Source organism: Puma concolor, chromosome A3 (assembly GCF_028749965.1).
Source record: "Puma concolor isolate L17-30 chromosome A3, mPumCon1.1.hap2, whole genome shotgun sequence".
NCBI lineage: Eukaryota > Metazoa > Chordata > Mammalia > Carnivora > Felidae > Puma > Puma concolor.
In genome coordinates, this window is record NC_141669.1 from 22800168 (window position 1) to 22823208 (window position 23041).

A 23041-nucleotide genomic window follows, 5' to 3' on the forward strand; every position below is an offset into this window, starting at 1 on the left:
TTCCTTAATATATTACATATGTTACATGTATTATAATGCACAACATATGTATTATATCCATCCCGCTGCATGTGACCAATCTCCTGTTGTTGCTGCCACCACTCCCCTGTGTGGGCACCCTCCTCACTCTGCTCAGGCTCTGACACCTGCGCCAATTGCCTTTCTATGAGGACATCCTCCTCGCTCTTGTTCTGGACCACTGTAGACCTCCCTGCCCCTCCCCTGCATTCAGCCTTGCCCCTTTCAATCCATCTTTCTCAGGCTATTAGAGTACTCTAAAATGATCTGATTGTGTCATTAACCTGTTTGCAATCCCTTCTCACATTCCTCTTAAAACAAGCTCCTTGCCTTAAACGCATCAGGGTTGTTTATGATTGGGCCTCCAAACCTGTCCAGCCTCATCTTTAACCTCTCCTCACAAGTGCCACTATTTCAGCCTCCTGGAACAGTGCCCTGAATGGGCCACATGCTCTTATTCTTTTATCCTTTCAGTCACTTGGAGTCCTTCCAACGAAAAACATCTTCTGCTTGAAACGTCTTCTGTAACCATGATCAGTTCTGCCTTCTCTTTAGGACCCCTCTGTTATCCTGCCAAAGGTGCTCACCTCTCTTTTAACATACCTCTATTGTAACCATATTAACATAATGGTCAGGTTGCTCATTTATTTTTTTACACTCGACTGTCAAAGTTTTGATGGCTGTTTTTCCTGGTGCCTCCTAGGTGGCACCTAACACGTAGGGGGGTGTTAACGCATGTTTGTAGAATGAATGATTGAATGAATCCCGAGGTTAGTTGCAAAAATACACTCAGTATAGTAGTGAAATGGAAGTAGTTGAAGACAGAAGGAAATTTTTAAAAAATCTGTAGCGTATTTTGTCCACACTGCAGAGGCAGCAGGTCCAGCCATGGCCTGTCTGTTTGGGAGGAAAGCCTAGTTTTATTGAGGCATTGGGTAGTTTTTTTGCTCTTGTTTTGGTTTTTTTAGCATAGTTCATGGAACCTGTTTTGGATAGTTACATTTTCTCGTACATTGCCAACATTTAATTCAGTAAGTAATAGACCCAAGAAACCCAAGGAGGGAAAGGTCCCCAACCCAGTCCACTATCTTAATTGCATTCTTTCATGCTTATTTAGTATAAACTTTTTTCAGTAAGTTGAATCCACATTCCAATGCGAGCTAAAATGTTAAGCTGTTAATAGCTTCCCTGGAGAATTGCAACTTGCTAGAACGCTTCAGTACTTTCATCATCATTTATGCATCGTGAAATGTCACAATTTCTGTTCATAAGCACCAAACTGTAAATGTTCGTTAATTGGTCTGTCGTAAACCTGTTATTAGTTTAGAAATTAAAGAATATTCCTCACTAACTCAAGTCAATGATAAAGGCTAACTCAATTTAGAGTTCCTGTAAATCTGGTCATCAGCACTTCTATAATTAGTAAAGTTCTTACAAAGCCACCTACTCAATAGTTATGCTAAATCCAACATTTATAGTTTTACATTTTGGGAACTTTTAATATAACATATTCTTCCTCATAGGAATCTTTCCACTCTTCATAACTCCCTCCTCTTTGGGATCTTACAGTTCCTTTTTAGTTCACACAAGCTTCATTTAGTAAGTGACAAAGAGTTTTCAAAGCAAATTTGGATATAGCAGAATGACGGAGTGAAAAAAGGCATGATGCACAAATCAGCAGTCATGGGTTTTGGTTTCAGCCCTGTGACTAATTAGCTCTGCACATTAGACAAATCACTTCCCTTATCTCAGTTTCTCCATTTGTAAATCTGTGAGGTGTGGGTGTTGAAATCAAAGGTTACATTTTTAATATGTTGGAAACATTGTTACAAATGCAGTCTTCCTCCCACTGCCCAGTATACAAAACAGAGAATTAGTAGCTGCTCTTCAGACAGAGAGTCTTAAGGTACACACGATCTCTAGTTCTTCCTAGAACACAGAGTAACGACCACTGGAACGTATCTCTAAGGGGCTTTTTACCTTTAATGTTTTCTGATTTGTTTACCGTCCACCCATATCATCATACCTAAGCACATTTTGCCATAATCATTGCCCCAAAGGGACCAGGCTCAGCAGTGCCGGCTCTCTCCTGCATGTGTGGCCAGTATGGATGTGGCCAGTTAGAAGAATGTTTGTACTTTTCAGCTTCTTCTATCATTCATTGTTCCATTTAGCCCTGGGTTTTTGGAATATGTCTAGATACTTTTTTTAAGTCCTAAACTTCGTCTGAGAGACCTTCCATTCTCCTTGTCCAGCGGAAACATCACAGGGTGTGCTCTCCTCCTGTTTAATCACAGGATGGCTCTCTCTGCATTGCTTTTCTGTTCTTCCTTCATCTTCTGATGCATTTTCTTTTCCTTAAGTGCCACTTCCCTTAGCCAGTGCTTCTTAAACTCAAACTGCATAGAAATCACCTAGGAATTTAAGTGTCCCCTAGGTGAAGCTGATGTCCTTGGCCTGAGTGGCAAGGCTCCCTTCATTCAGGCTTCAGCTGCCTGCTGTTCACAAATGTTATGCCTCATCTGCATGTCCGGTGTGGTACTGGCCCTCTGTCCCTATGCATTTTGAACTAGGTAGTTGGAAATATGGGAGAGGGAGAACTGTCTTTGTTGAAAAACATCCAAAGCTGCAGGCTGGGAAAGTTACCACTGAGCCACTTCTAGAAGTTTTGCCTTTTTCCTGTTGGTGTACCCATTACTTTCCTGCTTTCCCTATCTCCTCTCTTGTAAAAGCCTAATGCCAGGAAGGATGGAGTCATTCTTGATACATAGAAACAACTGATGAGTTTTTCTGCCTTTCCTTATAGGGCTTTTGAGGATTAGTCACGCACTACCTTATAGGATCTCTTATTGAAGGAGAAGAAAAAAACTTTTCTTACCTTTGTGTGTTTACATCTGCCTCTTTGAGTGGAGGACTGATTCTTGCAATTCCCCCCCCCCCCCTTATTGTGTTACCAAAGTGTCTTGCACATGCTAAGTACATCACAAATGAGTATTGGCTTAGTGACAGCACACAGTATATTGTTCGGAAATTTATTAGAAATGCCAAAAGTATTTTTCTTGCCTTCTCTGTTCTGTAGAGTTTGATCTCTCTGCTTAGTGTTTGAACTTGAATTTTCCTCTTATTCCTGAGGTGATCCTGAACTCAGCAGTTAACGGCTCATTCTGCCCAAACGTACTTCCACTGATGAATATTGGAAAGTCAAGTTAATAATTATCTACGTAGGCTTTTTGACTAGGGAAATCTACTTGGGAACCCATGTTTGGATCAGTGGCACGCATACGTAGTTACTCTTTCATATATGTATTCATTTGTTCATCAGATATTTATTGGGTGCCTGTTTTTGTGGTATGCACTGTACTAGGCACTGGGAATACAAAAAGGAATGGCAGTCATTGCTCTTAAAGAACTCAATCAGTTAAATAACAGCACATATGTATATAACTTTAAAATACAAAAGAAACAGCAGAATGTTACCATATAAAGGGGGTAGCTTAAAGACCTGTAGGATTTCAGAGGAGAATCCATTACATCGGAGGGTGGGATTAAGGACATCTCAGGGCAGGATATGGCATTCCAATGGGACTTTAAGGAATAGGTAGAGTTGGAAAAGTTGGGAGTTAGAAAAAGGCATCCAGGATCAAGAGGCAGAGGAGAGACAGGATGGAGAGACAGGATGGAGTATGGGCACCCGCTGCAGTTAGGGTGTATCAGCAGGGATGGGGGAAGAGAGCTTGGAGGGGCTTGAATGCCAGGCCACTGTAGACACGAGCCAGCTTTGGAGGCTGGGAGAAGGTGCACCATTTACTCTGCTTCTCAGAGCTCTGCTTCCTCCCTGAACCTTTCCTCTGGCCAGTTCTAGAGGGGTAGGGCTCCAGACTTTTCCCAAGTGTTTTACAGAGCTCCTCTGCCCTTTAGATTCTGTGGATAACACCAATATGCCCATCAGAAGATCTCTGATTACTTCGCCAGTAGGCTCCATTCTCTGTTTTAACACCTGTGGTTTGTGATTGTCTTCAGTTAATGAGGGTGTGGTGCCAGGTGGCTGAAAGAACTTGGAAGTAACCACTTGCCTAGTTGCCATGGGCACCAGGCAGTTTGAGCCAAGTGACTTGCTGGGTGGGTGGGTGCAAAGGTGTTATGCACGTCTAGGGTGTCTTTTCCTTCTGTCTGCTATGCAGAACCACCTGGGAGGAATCTCTAAACCCTATAACTCAAAGCAACTTGGAGAGAGAGGAAGGGGTAGGGTGTAGCTTTAATAGTAGGAAGAATAGCATGGTAATGGTAACGGTAATGGAAATGACATCAGGCCAAGAGTCTGGAAGGAGTAAGGAAAGTGCAAGTAACATTTATTGAGCACCTTCCTCACGCCTCCGTCTGAGCGTGGCACTTCCACATATACTTGCCAAAGCTGTGCAAACCTGTTGCTTTCCATAATGCCTACATTTAGCATATCGTACGGAGAAAACAAAAACATGTAAACTCATTGCAAAAAAATTTTTATTTCTATCGCTAAAAACAGTCACCATTTTTATGTAGTTCAGTTGCCTGCCACACTTGCAAAGCGTTCCATGTATTCAAATGGCAGGCCGCTGTGGATTTTCCGCCTTTAGAATTGGCACGTCCAGTACCTTCTGTTCACTGGTGAGGTCCAGGGGTCTGTAGAGCAGGGAGTGCATGACCCAGGATGGGTTAACGGGACTGTTTCAAGTCCACCAGGATGGGAAGCGTTAAATCCGGAGAAGTAGCCTCACTGCAACCAGAGCCTGGTGCGGCTGGCAGACTGCTGTAGCAGAGCTTTCTTCCGGCATGTATGGAGGCATGCCACTCAGCTTTGTCCTAAGAGGCTTTGTCCTAAGAGGCTTTGTCCTAAAGGGGTTCTGATTAGGGCCTGGCATTCCAAGGTATGTAACAAGCATTCCAATAAGCCAGGGATGAGAGTCTCCTTTTAGCACTTAATTCTGTAGCTATTGATTTGCCCGTGGTTATCATCTATATTAGCTTCATAATTGACAAGAGAAAATGTTAGTTATAAGTCAAGGAAAGCCACTTCAAACCGGCTTAAGGAGATCAGGCAATTTTGTTAGCTTTCCAAAGCTGGAAGAAAGTTGAGTAGCCAAAGCACAGTAGAGCAGGACACAGCTGGACCAAGAGCCTGGGACCTAGGGGTGTGAATACCATGCCAGGACTCTCTTGTCGTTCGTCCCTACTTCTTTCCACACGTTGGCTTTTTTCTCTCACACTGCAGCCTCGCCTCGTCCGCGTACGGGGAACATGACTGCTGACAGCTTCTTTTGCCTCTGCAGAGGGACTGGCCTGCATTTGGCTCCCAAGTTCACAATTTTTTAAAAAAATTTATTTATTTATTTTTGAGAGAGAGAGAGAGACCGAGAGAGAAAGAAAGAAAGTGAACTCAGGGGGGTGGCAGAGAGAGGGAGAGAATCCCAATGCAGGGCTTGATTCCGTGAACCGTGGGATCATGACCTGAGCCTAAATCAAGAGTCAGATGCTTAACCGACTGAGCCATGCAGGTGTCCCCCAGGCTTACAACTCTGGAGACAAGAACCAGACCCTCCCTGGACCCATCAGCTGTTCCAGGGGGTAGGAACAGGCTGCTTGGTCAGGAGCACTAAGGGTTGGTTCTAGAAGAGAGAGGGTCTTCCCAGGAGAAGAGACGGTGCCAGGCAAGCATTATCGTGGATGTCCGCTGTATCAGCTACCACTTTAAATCTGTGCTTCTCTCTCTTAGAAAGAGCTATGTAGAGGCACCTGGGTGGCTCAGTCGGATGAGCGTCCGACTTCGGCTCAGGTAATGATCTTGTGGTCTGTGAGTTCGAGCCCCACGTTGGGCTCTGTGCTGACAGCTCAGAGCCCGGAGCCTGCTTCGGATTCTGTGTCTCCCTCTCTCTCTGCCCCTCCCCTGCTCATGATCTGTCTGTGTCAAAAATAAAGAAACATTAAAAAAAATTAAAAAAAAAGAGCTATGTAACCTATGTAAAAGCTGTATCTACCTTTTCCTTAAGGTATGGAGACATACAGGGGATGTGGTGTTCATATTTGTTCCACACGTGCTTTAGTAAAACTCACTATTATTTTTAACTTGTTTTCTTGGGCTCTTGGATAAAAGTCTGGCACAAGGTTTATATCAGCAGGTGTGTGCAAAATCACAACTCAGGGGATGTTTGAATATGTGGTTCAGTATGATTTGTAAAATAGTTGCAAAAATGGATGTTTATTTAAATGAGCTCAGCTTCTTATTAGGCTCATTAAGAATACAGTTGTGAGGACAACAGAGGAAATCCCATACTCCAGATTCTTTCTCTGAAAATGTTGGTGGGGAGAGAAGGAGGCGGAAGGAAGCAAGGAAACATCGGTTGCTTCAAGTGAGGACCCTGGCTGTCCTGGAGAGGCTCTCCTCCACCTCTGTGGCCTATTCTGGAGAAAAGGCTTTATTTCACACACCTTTTAGAGTGACACTGTGGCTATTCAGAGAAAGTTGGTGGATCTCAAGGCTGTATTTGTTAGGTATAGTAACTGATGGGATGGTACTTGACCAGTGAAATCTTGATCATTATTCTTTTAAAAGAGTCAGGACTTTTTTCTCCCAAAGTTTATTTGTACAACATGTGTTTCAACTTAGCTTTATAAACAGAAGCTATAACCAACATGTTAAGGATAAGTACAGCTTTGCAAGCAGATTCCTGCATAAATGAGAGCAGTGAAATGGTCTTTGTTTATGAAAATAATAAGCAAGATATAAATTAAAAAAAAAAAAAACCCTAACCCCATACTGTATCATGACATCTAGTAGTAATGAACTCAAGATGTCACTTTTAGAAAACATGGGTAGGTGACAGCAGCTCTGTCCTGGTGTCCTGGGCTCACCCTCTACAAGCTGGCTATTTCCAGAACATTGCAGTTTTCCTTTCCTGACCTGACAATCAGCTCTTCCTATTTTCACCGAGTATAGTTAGTTAATCATAGAATGTGCCTAACCATACATAATTGAAGGAAGGTTGATATTATGGCCTAGAAATCCACAGGCCTCATCTGTGTTCTTAGAGAAGGCATCCTTCCTTCTTAACCGGGTCTGTGTAAAGATGTCAAATGAATACATTTTATTTGGCATAGTGACCTTTATAGCTTTTAGTTTTTATCCTCTTAAGGATTTTAATGTCTTGCTCCATAGTTTTTAAAAGTAAACATTAAAACACATAAAGCATATACTCCTTAAATTCTTTAAATGTTTGTTTATTTATTTTGAAAGAGGGAGAGAGTGCATGAGCAGGGAAGGGGCAGAGAGAAGGAATGAGAGAATCCTCGCTGTCAGTGCAGAGCCTGATGTGGGGCTCGATCCCGTGAACCGTGAGATCATGACCTGAGCTGAAATCAAGAGTGGGACACTTAACCAGCTGAGCCACCCAGGTGCCCCTTTCTTAGTTTGTTTTGAATACCCATTATGTGCCTGGTGTAGGTGGGGTAGTCTATTTGGGTAAAAAAGGCATAATGGTTCCTTGAGATGCTCATGTTCTTTTGGAACATACAGGATTTAGACACTAAATAGAGAACAAGTGTTTAGTGGATCTCTGATATCTTTTCTGCATATAGATTTTCGAGTTTTTCATACCTTTCTCTGGGCATTGATACGAGTCCATTCTTTGTGCCCAGCAACATGCCAGGGGGTGTAGCACTGTGATTAAGAGTCCAGGTTTTAAGTCAATAAACACGGGTTCAAAACTCATCTTCTGCATTTAATCTTCCTCAGTCCCAGTTTCTTTATTTGCAAATATATAGTAATAGTACCTACCTTTCAAGGTTGGTATGATGATTATGTGAGGTCATGCATATAAAGTACTAAACAAAATGAGTAATCAATGAATAAATATCAGGTCTTAATATTATGCATAATAGGAAGTGGGAGATCTCTACCCTGCCCTCAGGAAATTCACAATCTATTTGCAAAATAAACTACATGTGGCTTAAATCACATGGGAAGTTCATGAAGCAACCTGGTGAAATTGCCAAGGGCAGACATAGATTACATTGCTGTTGAAAGGATTCTTAATGGAGCAAGTGAATTTACAATGAGAGTTAAATTAAAACTGTGTCAATTAAAAGGAGAGAAAGAGCTTTTCCATAAAGGAATGGCTAATGTCAAAGTGTCAGTCAAGATCTGGTAAAATAGGAGTGCCTGGGCGTCTCAGTCAGTTAAGCAGCCAACTCTTGATTTTGGCTCAGGTCACCATCTCACCGTTTGTTAAGTTCGAGCCCCACGATGGGCTCCATGCTGACTGCATGGAGCCTGCTTGGGATTCTCTCTGCCCCTCTCCTGCTTGCGTGTGTGCGTGCTCTCTCTGTCTCTCAAAATGAATAAATAAACATTAAAAAAAAAGGTTTAATTAAAGATCTGGCAAAATATATGGGAAGTGGCCCAGTTTGACTGGACTATGCAGGGAGAGTCTTTTTACTCCCATTTCCATTTGGAGAAACCAAATCAGAAATAACTCTCTTAAGTGCTACCTTCATCAGAGATATCAAAATATCAAGGGAGTTTTTAGCCAGGAACTCAGAATTTGGTGGAGATAGGCTGTAACGAGGCTCTCAGAACCTCTACCTGGGTTCTGCACCCCCCGCCATCTGGAAAGGAGGAGGCTCAGGCTTGGGAGATACACGAAAGGCCAAAGGGGCAGACATGGCCCCACGTCTTCCTCTTCCTCATCTATTTGGCTTGGCTTCCTCACTCTGGCAACACTAAGACTCTGCGTGGGATTCTCTCTCTTCCCCTCACTTTCTGCCTCTCCCCTGGTTGTGCTCTCTGTCTCTCTCTCTCTTAAAAAGAAATAGGCTGAAAAGAAATAAACTGAACTCAAAATGGTTCTTATCTGGGTTTTGACTTGCTGTATAATGGCTTATTTATAGTCCTTATGACTGCAAACTGGTTTTGCTAGTAATAGTTACAGCTTTGCTTTATGCCTTTTTGAATTGAGAAATGCAGTGGCTTTTTTTACAGTCTTCCTATGTGACGTATAGTTTGTAGTATTTATTGTTCGGCTGATGTCTATCAGCAATAGTTAATTGGTAGTTTGTACCTATACTGACCTTCAACATACAGGGGCTTGTTTCATGGCTGCTAGATTCACTTGGAAATTAGTGCATCAAAGGGGTACCGCATAATGACAAATTGTGCTTGTGTTTACGTTCATTTCCAAGGTGAATTGTTTTTTTTTTCTTCCCCCTTCTGATATTTGCAAAGAGCCCCAGTTGAGAACAGTTATGTGAATAAATCATCATGACCTAAACAAAATGTTAACTCTTATTAGTAGGTGCATCTTTTGCTTAATGTATGGTTCAGATTTGAGTTTTCTTTACCAAAATCTTAAGTAGTCATAGATTTACGGAAAAGTGAGATAAATATTGAGAGTCTAACTAAAAGTACTTTCTATTTAACTCCGTCATTTACTTATTCATCCTTATAGTCTTTCCTGCATTAACTCAGTTTTTTTTCTAACCAGTTTGCCATGTATGTGCAGTTTCCAACATTGGGTATATAAAAACAAATAGGAAGAGCTCCCAGCCTGCGAGGAACTCACTACCTAGTGAATATTCACTATAAGCCATAAGAACCCCTTTCTGTTCTATAGCCAAATGTTGAGCCAAATCTATTGCTAAATCTCAGCAAAATAGCATGGCCATTATTGCCTCGCCATATGTATGTCAGCGCCTGACACGCTTTTATAAAAGGTAGGAGGCAATTCTCTTTTTTGCTTCAGCAGATTTGACATCTTTCCCCCCATTTTAGCCTGCTGCAGATTCAGATGGTACAGATAGAAAGCCCTGAAAGTGTATACTTGTGCATTTTTAAATGTCCCCTACTACACTCTAACCTCCCCCTGCTTTCCAAATGTTGCCATTAGTGGTTACAATAATCATCTGTAATGTTAGCTTCTAAGAACCACAGTACAAGAGCTTCTTTTCTAATTCCCCAGATGGGAAGGAACACATGTACAAGCCTGTTAGAGTTGCAGAAACTAGAAACAGTACTGTGTGGATTTGTATTTTTGGAACTCTTTGGGCTTATTTAAGCACTCCAAGTCAAACTTAGATATCCATTAGGAATCAAATACCAATTCAGGGGAAACTCATGTGGCACACCAAGGCAAGTAAATTATATTAAAAGTAGTCCATAAAAGGAACTCCTGGAAACAACTATTTTCCTATTCAGACTACAGTTTCATGTACTGCTTGCAGGATGCCAGATGATAAATGTTGATTATATAAACCGGGGTCATTCCATTTGTTTAGAGGACTGTCTCCGAGCATTTTTGTTTTTTGCTTAAATAGAGCAGTGAAATGAGAAGTTAGAGAGTAGGAAAGAGAAATAATTATAAATTATCCATAGGTGTATGGAGTGAAGCTGCTAATTAAAAAGGGTTTCAGTTGTCCCTAGTTTTTTGCAGTGTCTTGTTTTGTTTTGTTTTGTTTTGTTTTGTTTTTTAACCAGGTTTTGTGACTTGTAGTTAGAGCCTTGACCTTTAACAGGGAAATGCAGTCACTGAGGGAAGATATCTGACAATCAATGTTAGTTCTTTTTTTATCATCTTACTTTGAGGTGAACAATCTAACTCTAAAGAGAACTACTCGTATACTTAGATCATAAAATGAATGTCTCTCTGAATGTGAATTTTTTCAGCTTCAACTTTAGTTTTAGATATTTTATGAGTTTTAGGGTTGTATTATATAATTACATCATTTCTGTTTGTTGCGACTGTATTTTTTAAAATTTCCATCCTCATTTTACAGAAAGGAGTATTCAAGGTTGAATACTTTATCATCTGTAAAAGAGTAAGTAATGATAGATAATTTCAGATTCCCAATCTTGGTTTTCCTTTTGAAACCACTAGTTCTAGGGACCTCGGTATATTATGGGGGACAGGAGCAGGGAGTCAGTACTGAGTTTCCAGATATCACTGGTGAAACATTTGTAAAGCTGGTTCTTGAAAACCGCTAGGTGTGGAGAATAAAGGTTAGAAGTTAACATTAATTTGTTTACTGCTGTACTCATTTAGCAAACATCGAGTGATTTCTATGTTCTAGGCACTGTGCTAAGGTCCTCCTCTTACATACTTCCTAAGTCATACTACCTAAAACTACATTCCAGAGGTATTACAAATCTACATGTAAAAATACAATGTTAGATGAAATGCTAGGGAAATAGTTATATAACCTCAGAGTTACTGACCAGATTTAACTCTGTAGAAAGCTCAGTTTTCTCAGGGGCGCCTGCGTGGCTTAGTCAGTTAAGCATCTGACTTCAGCTCAGGTCACAATCTCACAGTCTGTGAGTTTGAGCCCCGTGTCGGGCTCGTGCTGACAGCTTGGAGCCTGGAACCTGCTTCAGATTCTGTGTCTCCCCCTCTCTCTCTGCCCCTGCCCCACTCATGCTGTCTCTCTCTGTCTCAAAAATAATAAACATTAAAGAAAAAAATTTAAAAAAAAGAAAGCTATATTTTCTGTGCTGTTGTGAGTCCCTAGACAAAGTAAAATGTCAAAAGCTGGGCTGAGAGAAAATATTTATAACACATGTGATAGACAAGGGTTAACGAACCTAACAGACACCAATAACAAGAAAAGTCCAAGAGTCTTTAAGCAAAATGGGCAAAGGATTTGATCAGAAAAGTTACAGAAGAAATGACCAGTAAGCAAGTAAAAAGTTGCTCATCTTTAGTCATTGAATCTCAGCTGAGCTACCATTTTCTGGCAGTCAGACCGCCAACATTAAATTGAAGAGTGACAACAGCTAGTATTATCAGGTTATTCAGGATGAGCAGAAACAGGTTCTCTCTCTCATGCTGATGCAAATTCCTGGTCCAAATGTAAATTGCTGTACAGTTTTTAGAAAAATAACCCTACACTGTTAAAGTGTAAAATGTTCATAACCTTTGATCCAACAAGCTCGGTTTTAGTTCTTAATTCAGAAATATATGTCCCACTGGAAAAGAATATACGTATCTTTATCCGAGGATATTTATTGTAACACTGTCAAATGGCTAAGAAGTACAGACAACCTGAATGTCTGTTGCTAGGGGAATGGTTAAAAAAAAAAAGAACGAAATCCATGCCATGGAATATTATGTGGCTATTTGGGAAGCAGTTGGTAGAGTGATAGGTGTAATACAATTCCATTAAGGGAAACAAAACAGAAGGTTAAAGAGCTATTTATTTGCACGTGTATGTATGGGTGTATGTTTTTGTGCGCCTAGAAAAAGCTGTTTGAGGCCACATACACAGCTAGTATCGGTCACCTTTAAAAGGGAGGGTAGAAGAGCTTTCTTCTTTCTAAACTTCTGTATGGCTTGACTTGTTACAACAAGCCTAAATTTTGTAATGTAAAACCAAAAAACAACTGGGAAGTAAAAGAGGAAAAAAAAAAAAAGAAGAATGAAAAGGGAGGGGGGCGTGTCACAGAGATAGAAAATCAGGAGAGCATAGTTTCTTACAAGTAAGAAACTGAGTATTTCCAGAGGAAAAGACATCATCCATGTCAAATACTGTTTGGAGATCAAGTAAGATAAGGACAGAGAAGCATTTGCTGTGTTTCGTGGATGCCTTGGTGGGGGCAGTCTTGATGGGCTGGGGGGTGGGGGGAGGTCAGAAGGTTAATCTCATGTGCTAAGGGATGAGTGGGAGGGAAGGGAGTAGAGACCAGGAGTGCAGACCATTCCTTCAAGCGGTCTGTGATGGAGAGGAGAGAGGAGAGAGAGGAGAGAATGCAAGGGGTTGTGTAGAGACCAGCACGGTTCTTTTCTTTCTTTTTTAAAATTCTTATTCTAAATGGGAGAGACTTCTGGTTCTTGTCCCTTTGTATCCCTGCCACACGTGCATACTGTAGGCACAATAAAAGGCAGAGCAAGGATGATGTCAGAGCTGAGCTGGCTGGGTGAGATGACCAGCTCCCCACGATGCAGGAAAGGAAGGGGTAAGGTTAGTTTAGGACCGAAGGAAGGACATCATATCTGAGGTTCTCAATGCTCATGGGCAGTAATTCTTGAAGTCTAGATTGGGACCCTCCTAGGATGGCTGCTGAGCCCTCCAGAGGACCTTGAACCAATCCAGAAATACAGGCCAGTTCTTACCAGTCCTTATGGGTGAAAGATGTGTAATCCTATTAAGTTTTTAAAAAATTTGTATTTGACTTAGAGCCAATACCAACCAAAAGTAAAATTGTCAAGGGTTACTAAAATCTGATATTCACAAAGTAAAACCAGCATGCTACTAGAGTTTATTCTAATTCAGTAGTTTATTCAGAAGTCTGGCAAACACTTGGTGCTTGGCAATAATCGCAAATATGTAAAACCCACAGTTTTGAGTCAGGACACTTCATCAGTGTTGGATTGAGTTGGTTATGACATTCAATTATCACTATTCTTGCTTTTTGATTATAAATTACAGGAAGTTTAGCTTTATCATTATCAGTTTTGTTTATTGTGGGTTGTTAACCTCTCAGTGTTTCTTGGTGCATATTTGGATCAACAGTGTTTTTGTCTTATATTATTCTTATAACCAGGCTTTTAAAATATGCAAGTCTCGTAGTTCATGTATGAATCATCCATAATCGTTTTGCAAAGGAGATGCGTATGTAACCCCTGCCACTTGCTTGTATGGCGGCACAGTTCATAGCGATGTGTTTCTTGGGAACTTTTGCTATTTAAATAACTTACGACATACTATCAAGGTATATACAATAAAATTACTGGGCATTTTAAGATTTTGTTGTGGTCTTATGATATAAATCATGTTCATCACTCCTGTTTTTCCTATAAAAAGAAAATTACAAGCCATCTACGTGTATTGTAGGAATTATGAGCTGTTACACATATTTTTAGCAAAATGTTTACTATGACTTTTTAGCTATGTTTTTGACTAATTCTTGGTTATCACCAGATTCACTTTTCCCCTCTTGGAATGTGGGAACAAATGAGAAGGTGGGAGTCTTTTGCTCACCATGATGGGCTTTGATCAGAAAGGCTGAGAGCCATCACTCTAGGGGAGTGACTGGCACATGGTGAAGGATGTACAAAGCTGCTTAATCCGAATCCAGGTAACCCACACGCTGTGGCCTCGATGCCAGTGGACTGTGAGCTCAGCACCAGGAAGATGTTCCAAGAGTAGGCACTGATGACATCGTGTTTTTCACTCCCTACTCAAGGATGTAAACGAAGACCCTGGAGAAGATGTGGCCCTCCTTTCTGTCAGTTTTGAGGACACTGAAGCCACTCAGGTGTATCCCAAGCTGTACTTGTCACCCCGAATTGAACAGTAAGTATCAATGTCATTAATTTTCTGCAGCCTGGTGTTTCTCCCTGTTAGCCAAACATGTCTCGCTAATTCTTTTGCCCCTTTGGAACTCTTAAAATGATTTCTCTTTACTGACTTCTGTTTCCTTAAACATGACTCGTATCAGGAGGTTAGATTGCAGAGTAAATGTAGTCAGTATCTGCCACTGCAATCTTTGGATGAGTCTTAGTTGTGCAACTTGTGATATGAATACTGTACCTTTGTAGAGAGAGATGAGTAGGCAGACTGAATCCGAAATTGCGACTCCTTCCAAATGTTCCCTGGGTACATATGGTTATAGCCTAAAGAGGACTACTGAACAGCATCCTATCCAGTTTCTTACGTTTTTGTAACTAATATAGTTATTGGTAAAAATGTAACTCGTCTCCCGAAAATATTAAGCAAAAACATATTCAGAAGTTAATAAAGGTAATACTAAAAGCAGATAGCTTAAGAAGATGACACGTTTGAATTACTTTTCTGTGTCTAAATAGCGCTGTGTCATTTTACACAACTTTTAGGCTCTGTGGTACAAGTAGTTTGATAGCACATTTGTGTTTTAACTAAGTAACTTTACTCGTCGGGAATGAATTTTACAAGGACTGGCCTCACAATGTGCTTATTGTTGGCTCACATGCTTCAGAAGCTTATTCTACTTCAAAGGAAGCTGAGGCTCATTGAAAATAGATTGTAAGCAGATTTGGTTGGAAACTTCTGACAGGATAGATTTCTCATCAGCAGAGAGAGTTTTTAACAGACTCTGATTGAAATGTATTATTAAAAGTCAGTCAGGGTTGGCAGATTTCTGTCTGTGAGATGTGGTCGCCATCCAGCATTCATATACTGAGTCATTTTTACCCCTCTGGCCCTCGTTGCTCTACTTCATGAATCATGGCCATCCTATCTTACACACTGATACAAGATACAGGTGTTTCTACTCAAATACGGATGACTGTGAGCATCAGGCATGCTCTCATTTATTTATATACCGCTGAGAGCACCTAAGACAGGATTTTACAGTAGCAGGTGTTCACTGAATGTTTTAACTTGTAATCTAAAATACTAACCCACGTTGGTAAGAGGCCAAAGAATGTTGGAGGCAGTACAGTGAACTGCCAATAGGCAAGGGCTCTCGAGTCAAGCATACCTGCTTTAAACCCAGGTCCTGCCCCTTACCAGTTGTCAGAATATGTCGCACCTTTGAACTTGTCTCAATTTAGGGATGGCGATACCTATTTCAGAGTGATATTTTGAGGATTATATTAAACACTGTTCTTAAGGCATTAATTGCAGTGCCTGGCACTATAGCAAGTGGGAGTTATTAATGTTATTATGATTATCAATACAGTTCACAAGAGAAGAATGAGTGAGTGAGAGTGCGTGGTTAGGACAAGTTGGGGCCGAAAAGGAGAGGATGGGTAATAAATGAGCAGATACCAGCTATAAAGTAGTCACTCTGTATGTACATGCTAAGTTAAATTCAGAAGGTATTTTGGTGATGAGAAAAGAGAGATCTCAATGAAACAATCGCAAGATGTAAGTAATAAGAATCTATCAGTTAAGCTGCAGACAGGAATTTGCCAGCTCAGAAGAATGATTTTCCCAACACCTACATTACTTTTCTTTTAAGTTACTGTACCCGTTTGCAAATAAACTTGCTAATAAAATATTTCTCCCTCTAAAATCTAAGATATGATGTGATGAATTATCAGTGAAGGTTATATTTTAAAAGTTAATTCCTCTAAAATCTAGCTTTCTGCATGTGTGAGTGGGGGAGGGGCAGAGAGAGAGAGAGAGAGAGAGAGAGAGAGAGAGAGAGAGAGAATCCCAAGGAGGCTCTGCACCATCAGTGCACAGCCCGATGTGGGCTCGAACTCACAGAACTGTGAGATCATGACATCGGCCGAAATCGAGAGTCAGACGCTCAACTGACTGAGCCACCCAGGTGCCCCTCACTTGAACTTCTCTTAGCTTACTGTGCACTCCCGGCCATGTGCCTTTGCTAAAGCTATTACCTCCATGTACAGTGTCTTCTCTAACACCCTTTTTCTGTTGAAATAGACCTCTCCAAATGCCGTCTGTACCATTTTTCCTGAGCACCATTGGGCTGCCTTCTCTGGCCATTCCCTGAACTCTTAGAATACTGAATTTATACCCATTAGAATCTGCTCAACACAGATTTAGTTAGTGATGTGTATTTGTTTTCCCATCTTTTGCTAAACTGCAAGTTACTCAAGGGCAGGAACAAGTCTTTTCGTTTCATTAATGGTTTTACAGAAAGGTGGCACATGGGGAACAGTAGCCTGGTTGGCAGTATTTTAAAGGCTCAACACGTAATTCTTACAAGAAAAATGGAAAATGCTACACTGAGAGCTCTTACATTTTTTTCCAGTTGATACATATTAACTTAGTAGAACTGCCTTCGTAATACCATTGAAAACTGCCAAAAGTTCTGACATCCTTGAGTAGAAGTTTTAAAAATGAGTTTTTTAGAAAAAGGTTAAAATGGAAAGTGGTCAAATTGTGGTATGACTTTCTGAGGGCTTCCATAGTTACTTAAAGTTTTTAATATCTTTGGTTAACTCTTGCAGAGTTGAGAGTACACGTAGAACAGAAGTGGTGTCATTTCAGTAAGGCCAGCATCGTAGGATAGATTTTAAGAACTGAACGAGGAGAGGTTGGTACTGGTCTTTGATACTGTGTGAAGCTCTCGTTAGTTTTCCATGGTTCGTACCATCCTGTCAACTCTGAGCCGTCCAAACATGAAGTATGGCCTCGGACTTGGAGAGTGCTCTCAGGAGTCATGAGGAAAGCATCCCGTGTGGACCCGCCCAGAACCGGTGCCAGACGCTCGCCCTGAGCTGAGGTTTGTTACTCCTTTTGGCTGCTGCTATGGTTCTTTCTAGGAAGTCCCAAGCCCCATGCAGTGCATGTGACAGACACGGATCTGGGCAGGACCAGTGGCCTGGTCCACATTAGGTAAAAATTGGCAAGAAGAGACTTGCATTCTTACCACTCTGTGGGCCTGGAAAGATACGTTGAGCCTGGGACATAGTGCCTTTCAGTCTGGCTGATGTCCCTCTGCCCCTGCATGCAATGGGCAGGGACACTGTGCTTACACTAACTAGTCTTAGAAAAGGGAAAGGCCTCTTTGGGTCTTGTCTTCATATGTGCGAAAAGGGATCAGTTTGCTGTACCCTAAAGATTTCTAGGGACATGGTTCCCAAATGTCCCCACATTAGACAATCCCCACAAAAGGGAACATATGTCAGAGACATCGGGTGGAAAACTTCCTGAGTGTATTATAATTAATGAGGCTCTGAAATGCAATCCCGCTTCAGAAGCCTGTCTTTTTGCCCAAGGCCTGGAAGAGAGGTCTGGTGTTTCTGGCAGCACTGGAACATGACTGCACGCCTTTATGGTGTTTAGATGTATGTTGTTTCCTGATCTCCCACCGCGCACGTATATGTTGTTTCCTGATCTCTCACCGCGCACGTATATGGCTTGCAAAAGTAAACCTTCCGAGAACTTCGTGTGCTTCTCGCACACAGGACATTTATGAAATACGCATATTTCAGGCTCTGTATCTATACATTTGTTTTCCCAGGAACCCAGACCAATCAGTTAAATGAGACCCTAAGTACTGTTCCTTAAACAAAACAGAACAAAAAAGCTAGTGGTCAGTTATGCAAGGTAGACTTTGGTTGAAGATGAAGAGAGGGGAAGGAACGTGCTTTCTAAACCAGTTGCCTTTTTTTCCTGGCAGAAAAGCTGGACGTGTGAAGTTACATCCTCAGAGCTGGCACCAGTCTGTTCCACCTTTCCCTCCTCCTCACGCTGCCGGCTCCCAGCAGCGACAGCAAGGGTTAAACGGGCGGCAGAGGCTGCCCGATTCTCTTTGCCGAAAGGTGTGGGCCCATTTTTTGGCTTGAGCCAGTTGGTGGGAGTGGTTTGAAGAAAACCAGCTTGTCACTCCCTGTGCTGTTCCCACTCGGTGCATAAAAAGAGGATTTCAGCCCCTGAGGCAGACCAGGTGGCATCTTTCACAAGTACAGAATTTGTTTTTAGAACTTTTTGTTGTTAAGTTACAGTCCGCCTTAGAAGTAAGTACTCAAAGCTTACCAGCCCACAAACAGTCCCCATTAGGGAGGCCTGTGTGCCTGCAAGGATCCACGCATTGATTCTTTCAGGCCGCGAAAGCACGGTGAGGACTTGACCAGGCGTAAGGCCCTTGGCTGGGTGCTTCAGAGGATACCAAGATAAGTGAGATGTGGCTCGTCCCTTCGTTTGCTTACAGATTATAAGGGAAATAAGAACAAATACGGCAAGTTCCAGCATGTGTTTTAGTAGAAAAGGCACGATGCAATTTGGCATCAGAAGCTCTCGGTTCCTCTACTTACTAGCTGGTGGCCTGGCTCAAGATACTTAGCCTTTTTGAGCCTCACTCATTTCCTCCTCTGCAAAGGCAGGTAACTCCTAACTTTCTGTTTCGTCTCCTCCAAGGGGGCGTGTATGAAAGCAGCTCTCGTAGTGTTGGCACATGGGGGGTGCCCAGGTCATGCTGCTGGAATGTCTAAATACCAGAAATAGAGTTTTTAAGTACTGTGAGAGTCCAAGGCGGGAGGAGGGCACATTTCCATTGGACTTGGTGGAGAGGGGACTTTGTGGAAGATTTTGGGAAGCCTGGCTCTTCTGACGTAATATGGCTTTTCTAGAGGTTAAACACATGCTACTGTAACAATAATAAAAATGTATTTGTTTAGTACTTTAAAATGTTTAAACCACTTTCACTGTACCATCCCATCAGATCCTGATGATAATATTGCTAACGTGTTCTAGAATACATCTCTTTTCCTCTATATTATATTCCTCCATATCCCGTGATTTCATCCCCAGAGCCTTACCTCTCTGTGGATGTTCCCCTAAGTCCCCATTTCTTTCTTTTTTTTTTTTTTTTAAAGTTTATTTATTTTACGAGAGAGTGTGCGCGCAAGCTGGTGAGGAGTAGAGAGAGAGAGGGAGAGAGAGAATCCCGAGCAGGATCCGCACTGCCAGTGCAGAGCCCAACGTGGGGCTCAATCCCATGTACCGTGAGATCATGACCTGAGCCGAGATCAAGAGTTGGATGCTTAACCACCTGAGCCACCCGGACTCCCCTCAGTCCCCATTTCTAATCCCAGCTCTTCTCCCTGTTTGCAGATTTGCCTTCCCAGCCACTTGATAGACATATCTGTCTGTGTGTTCAGTTGACTCTGAAATTGGAAGTGTCTGCAGCCAGACTCCTCATTCCTCCAGTGAACTCAGGTTCCTTCCTCACAGCCCTGCTTCTGTTCAGGACATTCTGTTTCTGAGGTGCCCAGATGCTGCTTCTGAAAGGCATCAGCCAACCCCTGTTTTGTACTGGAAATCCTCTCTCCGTTGTATCTGTCCTTCTTGTCATTCCTACTGGCGTTTCCTAGTTCAGTCCTTCAGTTGCTATGTCTCCTGATGGCCTTTTAACCTTTCTTCCTATGTTAGTTTATCCAGCACAGAGCTGTCACTGTCTTCCTGAAGAAAGTTCTGATAATGTAATGTTCTTTCCTTGCTCATCACCATCAGTGGCCCCTGTCACCAACTGAATTAAGTACACATCTCTCAATTTGACATCCAAAGCATTTTCTGTTGTCATCCCAGCTGACCTTTCTGCCCCAATCTGGGTTCTGTATGTATCCTGTTGTTCAAGCCAAACCGTTTTCTGGGATTTCCTGTGACACACCTTATTTCACTTCCATACCTTTGCTTGGGCTGCTTCTTCTATGAGATCATTGAATTCTATTTCCTCTCCTGTAGAATCTGTCACAGTTTTGTCTATCGTCATATATCTTCTCAGTCCCGAAAGTCACCACCACCTGCCTCCCCAGCAAGACTGCACTTTTCCTTCTTATGTTTTTGCCTCTGTTGTTATATTGTTGCCCTGGACTGTAAACTCCTTAAGGCTGCGTCTCTGCTTCCATCCGTTGAGGGCTGGTGAGCCACAGCCCATGTTCTGCCAAGCTCGCCCTGCCCTCAGGCCATGCCAGAGCTCAGCCACAGTTCCCTCTTACTGGACTCCCTGGTGGGTCAGAAGGCTTTGAACTTGTTGAATCCCTGTGCTACAGATGCGAGTGGTCTCCTAAGGCCATGTGTCTTCTGGCCCAGCCAGCAGGCTTGTTTCCCTTATGGACCCCTGTTTCCTAGAGGTGGAGCTTTATTTCGTAGGAGTGGCTTAACAGCTGAGTCCTGAAGGTGGTAAATGTGCTTTTGATCTTATGTGCCCTGTCATCTACTCCTGTTGTGGCCTTTCCAGCCTCCTTTTTCCCTGCCTTTACCCCACAGTGAGCCTGGCCACAGACATGGTCATTTGGAACATTTGGATAGCTTGGAATCCACAAAGGCTGGGCTAAACTGAAACTTGGCTAAAGGGCCTAGGGAAAGGGTAGGGAAGAGCTGAAAATTACAATACTACTACTTAGAATTATGGGTGACATTTAATGAAATTATGGATTAAATTCAAATAAATCAGGGGGGCCTGGGTGGCTCAGTCGGTTGAGCATCTGACTTTAGATCGGGTTGTGATCTTGCGGTTCGTGGTTTTGGGCCCCACATCAGGCTCTGTGCTGACGACTCAGAGCCTGGGGCCTGCTTTGGATTCTGTGTCTCCCTCTCTCTCTGCCCCTCCCCTGCGTGCGCTCTGTCTCTCTCCGTCTCTCAAAAATAAATAAACGTTAAAAAAAAATGTTTTTTTTTTAACGTTTATTTATTTTTGAGAGACGGAGAGAGACAGAGCATGAATGGGGGAGGGTCAGAGAGAGGGAGACACAGAATCCGAAACAGGCTCCAGGCTCTGAGCCATCAGCCCAGAGCCCGACACGGGGCTCGAACTCACGGACCGTGAGATCGTGACCTGAGCTGAAGTCGGACGCTTAACCGACTGAGCCACCCAGGCGCCCCAAACATTAAAAAATTTTTTAAAAATTCAGATAAATCAGATAAAGTTTTTAGAGCAATGAGCAAATTCAATAATTTGTGATTTTATTTAAATTAAATACTGAATTCAGTATCATAACAGGATGGAAAATTTTTGTTTTAGGTGTTCAAGAGATTTTTTTCTAGAATAATTAGAAAAATTGTGTAACTAAACACAGATTTGAAAGAAGAGATAGTTGCCTTTTTTTTTTTTTTTTAAACCTGTATCAATTGTCTTAATAAATAAGACCCCAAATCTCTTCGGGTGATTTTGTGTCAGGATTTAAGTAATAGAACATCATAGTAAACATGGTTTAATTTAGCCTTACTCATGTTTACTTGAGTCACTGAGATAATCCTATAATAAATATTGTGCTTCTACAGTTTTTTTTTTTTTTCCTTTGATAAATATATAGTCCTGAGTATGCTAAGACAACCAGCTGTCAGGAGAAGATGTGTATTTGGTTTTAGTGGAACGAGCTATCTTAGCCTCTAGGGATTTGAGATGTTCGTTTTACTAGTCTGGGAGCAGGGCCAAAAGGGTTCTTCGTGACTTCGGCTGGAATTCTGAAAAGTAAGTTCAGCAAGTTTTCATTAGTGAGTTTGGCCCTTTGTTTTGCCTGTGCCTCCCAAAAGATCAAGAGCTCAGCCTGCACTTTGAAACATTACCAAAAAGAACCAGAACGGAATTTAGTTGGGGGAGAAAATCAATCAGCCCCCAAATAGCACATTTTTGGAAACATTCTGGTGTAGAACTCCCACCTCCCCAGCTGCCTGAGTTGGTGGTGTATCAATGTTTTTATCTAGCTTTCTTTTTAGGCAGAAAATATACATTTAGAAAGAAGATGTATATAATAAGTCTGTGATAAATCTCACTGGTACATGTTTCTTAAACTTGTTTGACCCTTAAGCTCTAGTCTTGGATTTATTTTGTGTCTGTGGGCAGTTCTGTGCCTTGTTTCTCTTAAGCACTATTCTCCTGACTACAGCATACTGATTAGCTTTCGACTGTAAGATATAATGTGTCTCCGTTTAAAAAAATCAACCTAGCACCTTTCTGCTAAACATCTCGAGGATTATGTGCAGTGTTTTTTCTGCAGTGAAGATGAGAAGTTCATGGTTTTCAGTTTTACCCTATATTTCGGCAGCAAAGCTCTGTGCTATTTTATGCAGTGTTCATTTGTATTTATTCACAAGTAGGAAGATATTCCTCAATGGAAGGTCTGCAATGAAAGAGTGATAGTTAACACAAACATTAGGCTGTATTATAGGTAGGAGCAGAGAAATTAGAAAATGGAAGAGAAGATGTCATAGAATGTTCCAGAACTGATGGAAGATACCAATCCTCAGATAGAGGAAATACAGCAAGTCTCAAACAGGCTAAATAAAAAGAAGTTGACACCTAGTCATATCATCTGAAACTGCAGAACACCAAAAATTAAAATAGCCATAGTTGACACATTATGTTTAAAGGAATAGTCGGTTGACACAGACCTCTTTGGAAATCTGATGACAGCCACGGACCTTCCCCCAGAAAAATATACAGATTTAATATTTATAGAGGAAATTATAATCCAATACTACCCATCTCCCCTTCCCCCAAATCTACCGCTGCCTTGTGTTCTTTATTTTCATTAATTGTTTGACTAGCGTAGTGCCTCCTGGCCATGGAACCTAAGCATACTGTTTTTGACCTTCCTTTGAC

General features: G+C 41.8%; 1 protein-coding gene across 4 annotated transcripts in view; it reads left to right on the forward strand.

Annotated features, from left to right (window-relative positions):
* BABAM2 (BRISC and BRCA1 A complex member 2) overlaps nt 1-23041 on the forward strand; it is a 403301-nt gene that overhangs the window by 206875 nt on the left and 173385 nt on the right. For all 4 annotated transcript variants that reach the window (XM_086700261.1, XM_086700263.1, XM_086700262.1 and 1 more), the window contains exon 7: nt 14225-14334. In XM_086700261.1, coding sequence (XP_086556387.1) covers nt 14225-14334 — 110 coding nt within the window. The remainder of the gene's footprint in view (nt 1-14224; nt 14335-23041) is intronic.